The sequence below is a fragment of the Coregonus lavaretus genome (assembly GCF_964263955.1).
Source record: "Coregonus lavaretus genome assembly, chromosome: 14".
Classification (NCBI taxonomy): domain Eukaryota; kingdom Metazoa; phylum Chordata; class Actinopteri; order Salmoniformes; family Salmonidae; genus Coregonus; species Coregonus lavaretus.
The window spans coordinates 34792052-34806766 of NC_140001.1; the positions used below are offsets into that span (position 1 = coordinate 34792052).

At 41.6% G+C, this 14715-nt stretch overlaps 1 protein-coding gene across 1 annotated transcript; it reads left to right on the forward strand.

Moving 5' to 3' along the window:
* Positions 1 to 1742: 1742 nt before the first annotated feature.
* On the forward strand, positions 1743 to 14506 carry LOC311141129 (neuropeptide FF receptor 1-like; the record flags this gene model as incomplete). The annotated part of the gene is made up of 3 exons (XM_084176385.1): positions 1743 to 2121; positions 13104 to 13203; positions 13495 to 14506. 3 exons carry the CDS (start codon positions 1743 to 1745, stop codon positions 14504 to 14506), a joined length of 1491 nt encoding a protein of 496 aa, XP_084032511.1.
* Positions 14507 to 14715: the final 209 nt, after the last annotated feature.

The window sequence follows — 14715 nt, forward strand, 5'->3', positions numbered from 1 at the left end:
GAAAGAAAGGCAATTATTAAGAAAAAGGTTCAGGAGAAGGTCACTTATTGTAAATGTCTCTCTTTGTTCGCAGGCTCTTATAATTGTTAGGGCCTTGTTCATTTATAACACACAATGTCTTCCTGGCCTACAGTATGCTGTTTCAAAAAGATATCTGTGAAAGAAAGGAAATGAACAAGAACAATTTTCTGATTAAGGCCACTTATTGTAAATGTCTGTCATTGTACGATTATTTGAGAGCATACAATGATCCTTGTACGTTACTGTCAAAGATGCAATGTAAGCTAAATTATTAGTGTCAGTGAGTCTCTAAGGGGAACCCACTGGGCACACACTGGTTGAATCAATGTTATTACGTTGAACCAACGTGGAATAGACGTTGAATTGAAGTCTGTGCCCAGTGGGAAGTGATTGTGGTCTTGGAAAACGTTTTAAAAAGTGAACTTTCTAGAGCATCAAGTCCATTCTAAAATGAGTACCAAGTAAAATAAAAACATTTTCAGTAGATGGCATGAAAACATCTACAGGTGTAGGATCTTAATTTGATCACCCGATTGCAGGAGAACTTTCCTGCAATGCAGGAGATTTAAATCTTTGAGGTTTAAAAACGCTTCTGAAGTTTGTAATATCCACTGAGATTTCAGACTTGATTTTCCCTTCAAATAAAGATCCTACATGTCTAAGTGTACCGATATTGTATGAAGAAACAGAAAGTCAAGTTGACAGACATTACATTTTTGGAATAGAATTATAGAAGCAGAATAAATGGCATATCAGAACATTTTATGTATATAATTAAATACTTTAGTCAGATTGAATGTGTCCTTTAATTGGAGAACATCTTGAGATTTAACTTACAACTAAAGATGAATTTACTTTTCTACTACCTTCCAAAGGCAAACATCAATTTGTAATTTTACTCAACAAGCTTTTTCAAATTCAGCTCACTTCGAGCAGAGTTTGTTGAGTGAACAAACTAACACATTGGCTCAAATTGTTGTCCATTTAAAGTCCACTCAACTCAGAATAAGCAATTGGTTAACATGTTTTTTTTTTTTTACAATAGACGTTTGTAGATGAGGATTTGGGTATCATGTGCCCATAATTGTATTACAGTAACTGGTTCAAATATAAAACTGTGTAGAACCTGATTAGTGTTTGATTCAAGAGGTGATCTAAGTTGCAGTGATGAAAAAAAAAAAGTCAACGACAGGGCTAACTGGCACCGATGTCAACGACAGGGCTAACTGGCACCGATGTCAACGACAGGGCTAACTGGCACCGATGTCATGTCATTTTAGCTCTCATCAAGGGGAGCTGCTTGTGAGCGAACTTTATCTATTACTACGAATTGTGCTTCATGTCATTGTGCTTCATATCAGTGTGTGTCTGAGGTAAGCGTATGACAAATTGATGATATGAGATCCTTGTTATTTATTCTGAAAGCAATGTCCTCAAGCCCAGATCAAAGGTCGATTACAGTGTCTTTGTCCCAATATCCAAACTTGTTCACTACCAAGTATAAAGTGTATTGGCCACAGTAAGTAGGCTATGAAAAACTATGAAGGCTATTAAAAATAAAATTTACTGAATGATTAGAAGTACTGGAGATTCACTGTATGGATACACAATGAATCTGCTAGAATTTCACAAGGAAATTATATGCTTCTGTTTGTTTGTGTCCCAAGGTGCAGAGCAGTGTGTGAGTGGCTGCGTGGTCCACCCTGAAGAAGGGAGGAGTGATGGAGGTGTGGAGAAGCGGAGAAGATGAGAGTCTGACTGAACTGGAGGGCTCGACAGGCACCATGATAGCCCTGAACTCCTCCAGCCACCTCCTCCTCTGCTACGATGCTGCTAACCACACCAACTACACTACCACCAACAACATCACCTATTTCCCTTACTACCAGCACTCCCTCCCTGTGGCTGCTAGCTTCATCCTGGCCTACCTTTTCATCTTCCTGCTGTGCATGGTGGGTAATGTGCTTGTGTGTCTGATCGTGCTGGGGAACCGCCGCATGAGAACCGTCACCAACCTTTTCATCCTCAACCTGGCGGTCAGCGACCTGCTGGTGGGCATTTTCTGCATCCCCACAACGCTGGTGGACAACCTCATCACAGGTAGGTAACGCAACTCGGTTTCACTGACCTGGTGAACGCAACTCTGTAAAGGGTGGGGAATACAACTCTGGATGGGGGGGCGAATGCAACTCTGTCTGAGCTGGCGAACGCAACTCTGTCTGAGCTGGCGAACCAAAACTGGTCCACGAAAATTGCGTACTACGTCACATATGTGCAGTGCATTTGGAAAGTATTCAGACCCCTTCACTTTTTCCACATTTTGTTACGTTACAGCGTTATTCTAAAATGGATTAAATAAAAAATGGTCCTCATCAATCTACACACAATACCCCATAATGACAAAGCGAAAACAGATTTTTAGAACTTTTTGCAAATTTATAAAATAAAACTGAAAAACCTTATTTACAGAAGTATTCAGACCCTTTGCTATGAGACTCGAAATTGACCTCAGGTGCATCCTGTTTCCATTGATCATCCTTGAGATGTTTCTACAACATGATTTGAGTCCACCTGTGGTACATTCAATTGATTTGGAAAGGCACACACCTATCTATATAAGGTCCTACAGTTGACATTGCATGTCAGAGCAAAAACCAAGCCATGAGGTCGAAATAATTGTCTGTAGAGCTCCGAGACCTGATTGTGCCGAGGCACAGATCTGGGGAAGGGTACCAAAAATGTCTGCAGCATTGAAGGTCCCCAAGAACACAGTGGCCTCCATCATTCTTAAATGAAAGAAGTTTGGAACCACCAAGACTCTTCCTAGAGCTGGCCACCTGGCCAAACTGAGCAATCGGGGGAGAAGGACCTTGGTCAGGGAGGTGACCAAGAACCCGATGGTCACTCTGACAGAGCTCCAGAGTTCCTCTGTGGAGATTTGAGAACCTTCCAGAAGGACAACCATCTCTGCAGCACTCCACCAATCAGGCCTTTATGGTAGAGTGGCCAGACGGAAGCCGCTGCGGTGAAGCATGGTGGTGGCAGCATCATGCTGTGGGGATGTTTTTCAGCGGCAGGGACTGGGAGACTAGTCAGGATCGAGGGAAACATGAACGGAGCAAAGTACAGAGAGATCCTAGATGAAACCTGCTCCAGAGCACTCAGGACCTCAGACTGGGGCAAAGGTTCACCTTCCAACAGGACAACGACCCTAAGTACACATCCAAGACAACGCAAGAGTGGCTTCGGGACAGGTCTCTGAATATCCTTGAGTGGCCCAGCCAGAGCCCGGACTTGAACCTGGTCAAACATCTCTGGAGACATCTGAAAATAGTGCACCATGTCATTGCTGTCTGTCTCGCTCTGCTGTGTGTGCATCTTGCTAACTGTCACACAAATGGCGAGGGGCTGAAGCTTATTGACTGAATTGCTAGGGGGCTGGCCCATGTGGGGGGAAATGTAGGGAAAATGGCACAGCACAGGTTCCAGAAAAATGGTTGATTTTAAACTAGGGATTTTGTTGCTAATTGAGGTAAGACATTCTGCTCATAGAATATGCATGTATGAACTACACATTGACACATCAACAGCGGGAGGTTAAAAAAATACTTAATAGTCTGCAATGTTCCGGAGCATGTCTTTACTAATTTGTGAATTTTTGACTCCTCAAAAAGAAAGAACAGAAACATAGTTATAATGAATATAAACAAAGTGTTGCTGCAGGCAACATTAAATGATCAGAGGAGACATAAACAGAGTGAGGAATATTGTCAGAGATCCTTCCTGCAGAATGTTTTTCATGAGTTTGTATTTTTTTTACCACTGGCCATTCACTTCTTATCTTCCAAAAGCAGGACAAAAAAAAGGAAACTTGGCTACTTCAGAACTCAATTTACATACATATTAATATGTTATCACTCATAGACTGGGTTTGGATTTGAGGGACCCATATATGCCCATAAGCATTGAAAATGTTAACCTTGGCCCACCCCACTATCTTTTCGTCACCCCCAAGACCCAATGTGAAGGCCAAACCCTGCCTGTGGATATACAGTACCAGTCAAAAGTTTGGACACACCTACTCATTCCAGGGCTTTTCTTTATTTTTACTATTTTCTACATTGTAGAATAATAGTGAAGACATCAAAACCATGAAATAACACATATGGAATCATGTAGTAACCGAAAAAGTGTTAAACACTTTTTTGAGATTCTTCAAAGTAGCCACCCTTTGCCTTGATGACACTGCACACTCTTGAAATTCTCTCAACCAGCTTCATGAAGTAGTCACCTGGAATGCATTTCAATTAACAGGTGTTTCTTGTTAAAAGTTAATTTGTGGAATTGATTTCCTTCTTAATGCGTTTGAGCCAATCAGTTGTGTTGTGACAAGGTAGGGTTGGTATACAGAAGATAGCCCTATTTAGTAAAAGACCAAGTCCATATTATGGCAAGAAAAGCTCAAATAAGCAAAGACAAATGACAGTCCATCATTACTTTAAAACATTAAGGTCAGTCAATACTGAACATTTCAAGAACTTTGAAACTGGCTCTCATGAGGACCGCCACAGGAAAGGAAGACCCAGAGTTACCTCTGCTGCAGAGGATAAGTTCATTAGAGTTAACTGCACCTCAGATTGCAGCCCAAATAAATGCTTCACAGAGTTCAAGTAACAGACACATCTCAACATCAACTGTTCAGAGTAGACTGCGTGAATCAGACCTTCATGATCAAATTGCTGCAAAGAAACCACTATTAAAGGACACCAATAATAATAAGAGACTTGCTTGGGCCAAGAAACACGAGCAATGGACATTAGACCGGTGGAAGTCCAAATTTGAGATTTTTGGTTCCAACCGCCGTGTCTTTGTGAGACGCAGAGTAGGTGAACGGATGATCTCTGCATGTGTGGTTCCCTCCATGAAGTATTGAGGAGGAGTTGTGATGTTGTGGGGGTGCTTTGCTGGTGACGCTGTCAGTGATTTATTTAGGATTTAAGGCACACTTAACCAGCATGGCTACCACAGCATTCTGCAGCGATACACCATCCCATCTGGTTTGCGCTTAGTGGGACTATCATTTGTTTTTCAACAGGACAATGACCCAAAACACACCTCCAGGCTGTGTAAGGGCTATTTGGCCAAGAAGGATGATGGAGTGCTGCATTAGATGACCTGGCCTCCACAATCACCCGACCTCAACCCAGTTGAGATGGTTTGGGATGAGTTGGACTGCAGAGTGAAGGAAAAGCAGCCAACAAGTGCTCAGTATATGTGGGAACTCCTTCAAGACTATTGGAAAAGCATTCTAGGTGAAGCTGGTTGAGAGAATGCCAAGAGTGTGCAAAGCTGTCATCAAGGCAAAGGGTGGCTACTTTGAAGAATCTCAATTTGTTTAACACTTTTTGGGTTACTACATGATTCCATATGTGTTATTACATAGTTTTGATGTCTTCACTATTATTCTACAATGTAGAAAATAGTAAAGATAAAGAAAAACCCTTGAATTAGAAGGTGTCCAAACTTTTGACTAGTACTGTACATAACTTCTCACAATACATTGCTAGAAAGTTAAGATAATATGATTAATTCATTTGTCTTCATATTAAAATGTATATGCATAGTTAATGCCACATCATTATATATCATTCACACTATAGCCTTGTGCTGCACAACTGTGAAATCATATTAGAGATGTACTGTACACTAATCATATTAGAGATGTACTGTACACTAATCATATTAGAGATGTACTGTACACTAATCATATTAGAGATGTGCTGTACACTAATCATATTAGAGATGTACTGTACACTAATCATATTAGACATTGTACCATTTTCATGTAACACATTTAATGTAAAGGAAATATAGAATGCATCAGAATTTCAGGTGTGACAATCTCCATTATAAAAATACAGGGGCGCCACTTTGGTTTTAGAAGTGGGGTGGACATACCTGGCGGGGGGTCTGGGGGTCCTCCCACATTTTTTGGGGCATCTAAAGCTCATTTCCTGCATTTTTACACAATCCAATATGCCGTCTCTATTTAGAACAAAAAGTAAGCAAAAATGCCCACAGTCATCAAGCTACTGTAGGTAAGATATCATTATTAAATATGTTTAAGTGGTTAATAAGACTTAACTAGATCAAAGGTAATTAAATAATAAATATTGTGTTGCACCTTTAACCAATAGCCTATCAAATGAACAACTCTTGAAAAAATACAGACTTTTGATTGTCTTTATTAAGACATCGTCTATATCAAATTTCAGCCAGACCGACCAACCAGCCCCTGCCATCTGCACGCCCGACCCCCACAAGTCAATAACTAAACTCTCTCCCAACACAATTTCCTTTCCAGTTCCCACCTTTAAAAAAAAAATGTCATTCCCAAGGGAAAGAAACATTGATTTCCTTCTTAATGCGTTTGAGCCAATCAGTTGTGTTGTGACAAGGTAGGGTTGGTATACAGAAGATAGCCCTATTTAGTCAAGACCAAGTCAAATATACATTAACACACAGAAACAGCAAATCCTCCATGTATTTAATCTCATAGGCCTAATAGTACTGTAGAGCCAGCGGTGGAAAAAGTACTCCGTTTTCATACTTGAGTAAAAGTAATGATATCTTTAATAGGAAATTTACTCAAGTAAAAGTGAAAGTCACCCAGTAAAATACTACTTGAGTAAAAGTCTAAAAGTATCTGGTTTTAAATGTACTTAAGTACAGTGGTGGCAAAAGTACTGAATTGTCATACTTGAGTAAAAGTAAATACTATACATAAAATTCCTTATATTATACAAACCAGACAGCACGATTTTCTTGTTTTTTAAAATTTATGGTCAGCCAGGGGCACACTCCAACACTTAGACATCATTTACAAACACAGTATATGTGTTTAGTGAGTCCGCCAGATCAGAAGCAATAGGGATGACAATGCGTTATATTGATAGGTGCGTGAATTGGACCATATTGCTGTCCTGCCTGAGCATTTGAAATGTAACGAGTACTTTTTGGTGTCAGGGAAAATGTATGGAGTAAGAAGTATATTATTTTCTCTAGGAATGTAGTGGAGTAAAAGTTGTCAAAAATATAAGTAGTAAAGTACAGATACCCCAAAACATGACTTAAGTAGTACTTTAAAGTATTTTACTTAAGTACTTTACACCACTGTGTAGAGCTCTTTTTACTTGCACACAATATAACTGGGTCGCCCCATCCTGTCCATAGGGGTCCACCACCCTGCAGCGCCCCAACCTAACACATCCCACTCAGCTTTAGGATCTTAGTGACACATTCATTTATTGGTTGGGTGTGTTAGGCCAAGGCCAGAGTGACAACCCACAGGATGGCAGACTCACACGGCCAGGACTGAGCAGCACAGCAGCTAGGGATTGCCTAAATAGGTGTCTCCCCTGACGTGGGCATGTTTTCAATGCAAACTCCTTTTGTCGTACAGTATTCCATATAAGGCATCCAGACCTTATGAAAGTTGCCCAGTATACCCTTAATCTTGTAATAAATCAAATCTAGTGATACATAACTTGACATTGTTGGAGGATAACCAACCTTCCAATCAATGGCAATGCAATTCTTAGCCACTATAAATGCTTGGTTACACGGTTTCTTCAGATAACAGTCTCCAGTATCAACGTTTCCAAGCAAACAAAAACAGGGAGAATCTGTAGACATGCTGAGATAAAATAACATACTCTTTGCCAGAATTCAGCCAGCCTTCACAAGATCACAACATATGCAAATATGTCCCCTTTTGTGTTTTACACCTCCATCAGAGGAATTACTTTTCTGAGTGCATGTAATTCAGTTTCACTGGCATATAGTACATTCTATGGATGGTCTTAAACTGCAGTAATTTGTGTCTGAGATTATATGAACATGACTGGGAATTCAAACATATCTGTATCAATTTATCATCATCAACAGCTTCTACCAGGTCTTCCTCACATTTTTATCAACCCTTGATACAGTTTGGAAATTAACTTTGGAGGTTTGTCAGACTGCCTTAAAAGAGCATCTGGCTTGTCCAGTGTTTGCTGCACAGAGAGAATAAAGTGTTGTATCTGCAAAAATTCACGTCAGCTCCATCACAGACTGTTCTTCCCTGTCTGCCTGACCCTGCTGAGACCCCTGTGACCATCTGATCCTCCTAAGATGAGGCATGACAAATAATTACCTTGATGTACATTATATTATCCAACAATAGAATGAATGGTTCAATAATTGAAATGAACATTATTCCCAGATCCCAGACTGTAGCTTTAAGCTTAAGATGCTGTCCTGTAGCTACTGTAGGTCTACCCATCAATTCAAGATGGAACTTTGTATCATTCACTGATATTATTAATATATTACAAAATTCACCTGAGCTCCGTAGACTGGTCTTCCCTGGCTGGCTGACCCTGCTGGGACCCCTGTCACCACCTGATCCTGCTAAGACATGATGAGCAGTGTTGAGTAGTGACTGTGCACTAGAGGGCTGCATTCCCATGGGATGCCTGCGGGACCTGCGGGTCCCGACACAGATCATTGCGGCCCAGTCGGAATTGTCATGCTGTGAGACAGACGACTTTGGGATTCAAATATTTTTGTTGTCCCACAGATTATTTGGAAACTGGCCTCTTTCTGCTTTGTATGCGTTACCCTACCTATTGTATTAAAAACACATATTTTTCGCATTATTCACACACTCAGAATTCGCTGCTTCAACTTCAGTAGCCTACCTCTCCTAGTTGGGCATGAGAGTTCAAGTGCCGCTAGTATGTGTGGTCTCATTGAAATAGGGTAGGCTGCATACATGGGCGGAGAATCACGTGGCAGTTAACTTAAATATGAAATTTAACTTAGATATGATTAGACTATACAGTCGTGGTCAAAAGTTTTGAGAATGACACAAGTATTGGTCTTCACAAAGTTTGCTGCTTCAGTGTTTTTAGATATTTTTGTCAGATGTTACTATGGTATACTGAAGTATAATTACAAGCATTCCATAAGTCTCAAAGGCTTTTATTGACAATTACATTAAGTTTTGCAAAGAGTCAATATTTGCAGTGTTGACCCTTCTTTTTTAAGACCTCTGCAATCTGCCCTGGCATGCTGTCAATTAAGTTCTGGGCCACATCCTGCCTGATGGCAGCCCATTCTTGCATAATCAATGCTTGGAGTTTGTCAGAATCTGTGGGTTTTTGTTCGTCCACCCGCCTCTTGAGGATTGACCACAAGTTCTCAATGGGATTAAGGTCTGGGGAGTTTCCTGGCCATGGACCCAAAATGTAGATGTTTTGTTCCCCGAGCCACTTAGTTATCACTTTTGCCTTATGGCAAGGTGCTCCATCATGCTGGAAAAGGCATTGTTCGTCACCAAACTGTTCTTGGATGGTTGGGAGAAGTTGCTCTCGGAGGAGGTGTTGGTACCATTCTTTATTCATGGCTGTGTTCTTAGGCAAAATTGTGAGTGAGCCCACTCCCTTGGCTGAGAAGCAACCCCACACATGAGTGGTCTCAGGATGCTTTACTGTTGGCATGACACAAGACTGATGGTAGCGCTCACCTTGTCTTCTCCGGACAAGCTTTTTTCCGGATGCCCCAAACAATCGGAAAGGGGATTCATCAGAGAAAATGACTTTACCCCAGTCCTCTGCAGTCCAATCCCTGTACCTTTTGCAGAATATCAGTCTGTCCCTGATGTTTTTCCTGGAGAGAAGTGGCTTCCTCGCTGCCCTTCTTGACACCAGGCCATCCTCCAAAAGTCTTCACCTCACTGTGCGTGCAGATGCACTCACACCTGCCTGCTGCCATTCCTGAGCAAGCTCTGCACTGGTGTTGCCCCAATCCCGCAGCTGAATCAACTTTAGGAGACGGTCCTGGCGCTTGCTGGACTTTCTTGGGCACCCTGAAGCCTTCTTCACAACAATTGAACCTCTCTCCTTGATGTTCTTGATGATCTGATAAATGGTTGATTTAGGTGCAATCTTACTAGCAGCAATATCCTTGCCTGTGCCCTTTTTGTGCAAAGCAATGATAACGGCACGTGTTGCCTTGCAGGTAACCATGGTTAACAGAAGAAGAACAATGATTTCAAGCTCCACCCTCCTTTTAAAGCTTCCAGTCTGTTATTCTAACTCAATCAGCATGACAGAGTGATCTCCAGCCTTGTCCTCGTCAACACTCTCACCTGTGTTAATGAGAGAATCACTGACATGATGTCAGCTGGTCCTTTTGTGGCAGGGCTGAAATGCAGTGGAAATGTTTTCTTAGTATTAAGTTCATTTTCATGGCAAAGAGGGACTTTGCAATTAATTGCAATTCATCTGATCACTCTTCATAACATTCTGGAGTATATGCAAATTGCCATCATAAAAACTGAGGCAGCAGACTTTTGACCTTGACTGTAGTTTACTACAGTGTCTCTAAATAAATAGGCTATTGATCATGGAAAGAAGTGGAGGACGCTTAACCAACGTGAGTCAAAGTGCAATCAAAAAATGTAATCATTGAAAAGGAAAAGGCACAACGCGCACATAGGTTAGGCTACTATGGTGAGCGAGTGTTGCTCCTTTTCATTTTCAATAAATATAGATTTTTCCATTTATTTGTCTCTGCCTGCAAATCATCCTCCTAAAAGGTAGGCTATATCCTATAGGCCTATGCAAAACGTAGCAAGTGTCGCTGTCATCATTCTTGCTGCTTCAAGTTCAGTAGCCATACCTGCGAGATCAGGTGCGCGTGTGGTCTCAAATAAATAGAGTAGGCTATAGCCTATGCATGGGCGGAGAAGCACGGGGCAGTTATATTTCGAAGGAAATGTACTTCCTAAATACTTTACTACATTGCCTAGAAATAGGCCTAAATATTGATCACCCATATTTCTCAGTCTGAAAATCTTCCCACTCCTAAAAGGCAGTTTATAAAAATAGTCTCTCCTACTCTGCTCTCTTCAAACTACATCTCGCTACATTGGCTGATATAGCCCAGTAATACATATAACCTTATAAAAGGGCTATGTGAGAATCTCTGGTAATTTAAACTATTTCTTCAGTTATTTTTTTATATTGCCTATAGGGCGCAAAAATGCTGGGACCATGGCTGGCAAGGGAGCTGCATCACATCCGCCTAAAATAACATTGCAGGACTGCGGTTGGGTTTGGGACCAGGGAGTCAGACAGAAAGCCAGCGGGTGTGAGCGTAGTGCGATATGAAAAGCTGCATCATGACCGTAAAGCCTGTAACGTTAGAGCTGTTTATTACTGTGTCAGTGTGAAAAGTAGGGTACTGACTGATCAATAATGTTATATTGCCATAAAGACTAATAAAAACTCACATTGCACTGAAAATTTTTTCAGAATATCAATCGTTTGGCTGATGGTTTCATCGTTTGATTAAGATCTACTGTGATTGAGGCAAAAATAATAGCTAAAGTTAGCCAACTTTTGGCCAGCTCTCTCTCTAACGGTACATCAGCTGGCGAAAGCTAGCCAAGTTCATTTACTTCTGTTGAAACGGGACAAAACGAAGGCTACAAAACATTTCCATGCAAACAACCGTCCCCAGTTAAAGTGGTGCCGCCAAAAATATATGATTAATTTATCTAAAGTTAGAAACATAACGTGACATTTCGGTCAGCGACCTTCATCAGACAGAGTAGTGCCACTACTCCAGTTGTTTGAGCACGAAACTCCCCTTTTCCTTCGACTCAATGTAGAGAGTCATAATGAGATTTAATTCATATTAATGATGGGTAAGAGTAGCACCTCGAGGACAAAGATCAGATCCTGATTCTCTACATTCTCTGTCAAGAAACTATCCCTATAAGAATGGTTGTACACATCCTCTTGTACCCATCCTCTTGTACATAACCTCTTGTACATAACCTCTTGTACACAGCCTCTTGTATACACCCTCTTGTCCTCATTATTCATTATGTTCACCTTTTGCATGCCAATTCATTTGAATAAATTAAATTGCTTTCTACAAAACACTTTAGTTCAATAGCAATCTAATGGACAGCAAATCATTGCTTTGTTTATCTTGGTAATATACATGTTCTGCAATTTATCTAGGCAACGGGATATAAATTGTGCCTATACCCTGCTGAGCTTGGTGTGATGAGCTTTGTTCTAACATAACTTAGAAATCTTAGAGCTGTTTGAGTTTTATTTAATGCATATTTCATCATGTTCATTTCAGACTGTCATTATGCACATTCTACTGATGGAAAATGGGGGCATGTAAATTGCTAATTTACAGACTAGTAGTATAACTGGCTAATCGATAGTTGTATAACTTCATGATAGCAAATTACAGCCAACATAGAAAATTATACATGTTATGATTCCCCATTCTACAGACCCATTTGAATTGGTCTTCATTACCATCTTATGTCTTATTCATCAAGTCCTTCAAAACAAACAGAATATATGTTTAACCAGTATTTATATCACCATCTGTGGGTTGAGTGATGATTGTGTCTATGTAAATGTGTATATTGTGCCATCAACCTTTTGGTGCATATGACACAACAGCCTGGTCTTGAGTTTGTGAGAACATTTTGCACAAGGCAAAATCTATTTATGCAATGACCTATTATCATTTGAAAAGGAGATAACAGAATAATAACTAATACAATACTATTAATGCAGTTTCTAAAACTTCAGTTACAATGTTTCCCTGGTCTGCAGAAATTCAGACTGGATGCCAAATAATGCTATCCTCTATTGACGTTTAAGCCAGGTCATATGGCAGATCATTCATTAAGCTAATTGATTCATTTCACTGAACACAGATCTTCAGTGAAGAAGGGCCAAGTCTATACTCCCATTTGTGTAGAATCTAACCACACAACACACGTGTCTTAACCACTGTGCTTTACATAGCCTAGTACTGTACACACTCAGGGTGTACAACTAATGTACAGCGCATTTGACACAACTGTGTACAAGGCCTAGGAAATTGTGGCTGGGTCTATATCTTTTAATTTAACCTTATTTTACCAAGTAAGTTGAACTCTCTATGGCTGCTGTCTCTTTGTTGTTGTTTGTAATTGTCATTGATTTTGTCAACAGGCTGGCCATTTACCAACACTGTGTGTAAACTGAGTGGTCTGGTGCAGGGGATGTCTGTAGCTGCCTCAGTCTTCACCCTGGTGGCCATCGCAGTCGACAGGTTAGTATGATGGAGCTCTACAGTGAGGCTGGGGAGGGAATTTGGTTGGAGACAATGATTATTTTTACTGTGTAATTTATCTCACCTGTGGTAATTTATCTCACCTGTGATTGCAGGTGCCCTACAGGTTAGAAATAGCCATTCAACCAGTTTTGAAAAGAAAAAAACAGAACATTGCAGTCCAAGTGCAAGGGGTGCCAATATATTTGACCACATTTGTATAGTGCCTTGGCAACAAAAAAAAACAGCAAGCATTCTTCCTTTTACTCTCTCTATTTCCAATATCCACAGGTTCTGCTGCATTGTGTACCCTTTTCAGCCCAAACTCACCCTGCTAGTTGCCAAGGCGACCATAGCGATGATCTGGATTCTGGCTGTGGTAATCATGTGTCCGTCAGCAGCTGCCCTGACCGTGGAGGAGGTGGCCGATCACTACATGGTTTACAACCAGAACTACAACATGACCTACCCCCTGTACTCCTGCTATGAGAACTTTGCTGACCCGAAGATGAGGAAGGTCTACACCATGGTTCTGTTCGCCCACATCTACTTGGTGCCCCTGGCTCTCATCACCATCATGTACGGGCGCATCGGGGTGAAGCTCTACACCTCTGTGGTGTCAAGCAGAGAGCCTCAGGATGCAGCACCTCCTCCTCCCCCAGCCAGGCATGAGGGGGGCAGGCCGCTGATCTCCCAGAAGAAAATCAAGGTGATCAAGATGCTGATCGTGGTGACCCTGCTGTTCATGCTGTCCTGGCTGCCGCTGTGGACTCTGATGCTGCTGACAGACTACGGTGGGCTGGAAGAGGAACAGTTGGAGCTCCTCACCGGATACATCTTTCCTTTCGCTCACTGGCTAGCGTTTTCCAACTCCTCTGTCAACCCCATCATCTACGGATACTTCAACGAGAACTTCAAGAGGGGCTTCCAGGCCGTCTGCCAGACCAACTCCTGCTGTCCCCCCGGGAATAGGGGTGAGGTAACGGGAAGGGGAACCAGGGAAGGTAGGGCAGGAGGTGGGGGTAATGGTGGGTTAGGTGGAGGCGGACTGAGGGATCCCACAAGCAACCCCAATCCTCTCTTGTTTGGGGCAAGGAACAAAGTATACACTGACGGTAATGTGGCAGACTCTGTTCTCCTTGAGCTGGAGTTGAAGAATAATTCTAAGGTGGGAAGCAACGCAGTCCATGTTGAGGGTGGGGGGACTGGAAGAATAGGGATTGGCAATGTGATGAACAAAAAGGGGCTTCATGTTGAGGAGCCCACCAGCCCAATGGGAGTGTGTCAGGCCTGGGATCATTAGTGGGGATGGAAACCATGGAGGTGCTTTCAGCATCCCTTATGAATAGAAAAGATCGGCACAGTCTTATTTAATTTTCTTTCAGATGGTGTGGTATGTCAACATTTAAATTAGACCACATATGACAAACTTTGATCTTGGAGTCACTCTAAGTTCCCTCCAACCACCAAAGAGAGACCTGGGCCTGTATCCACAAAGCATCTCAATAGAAA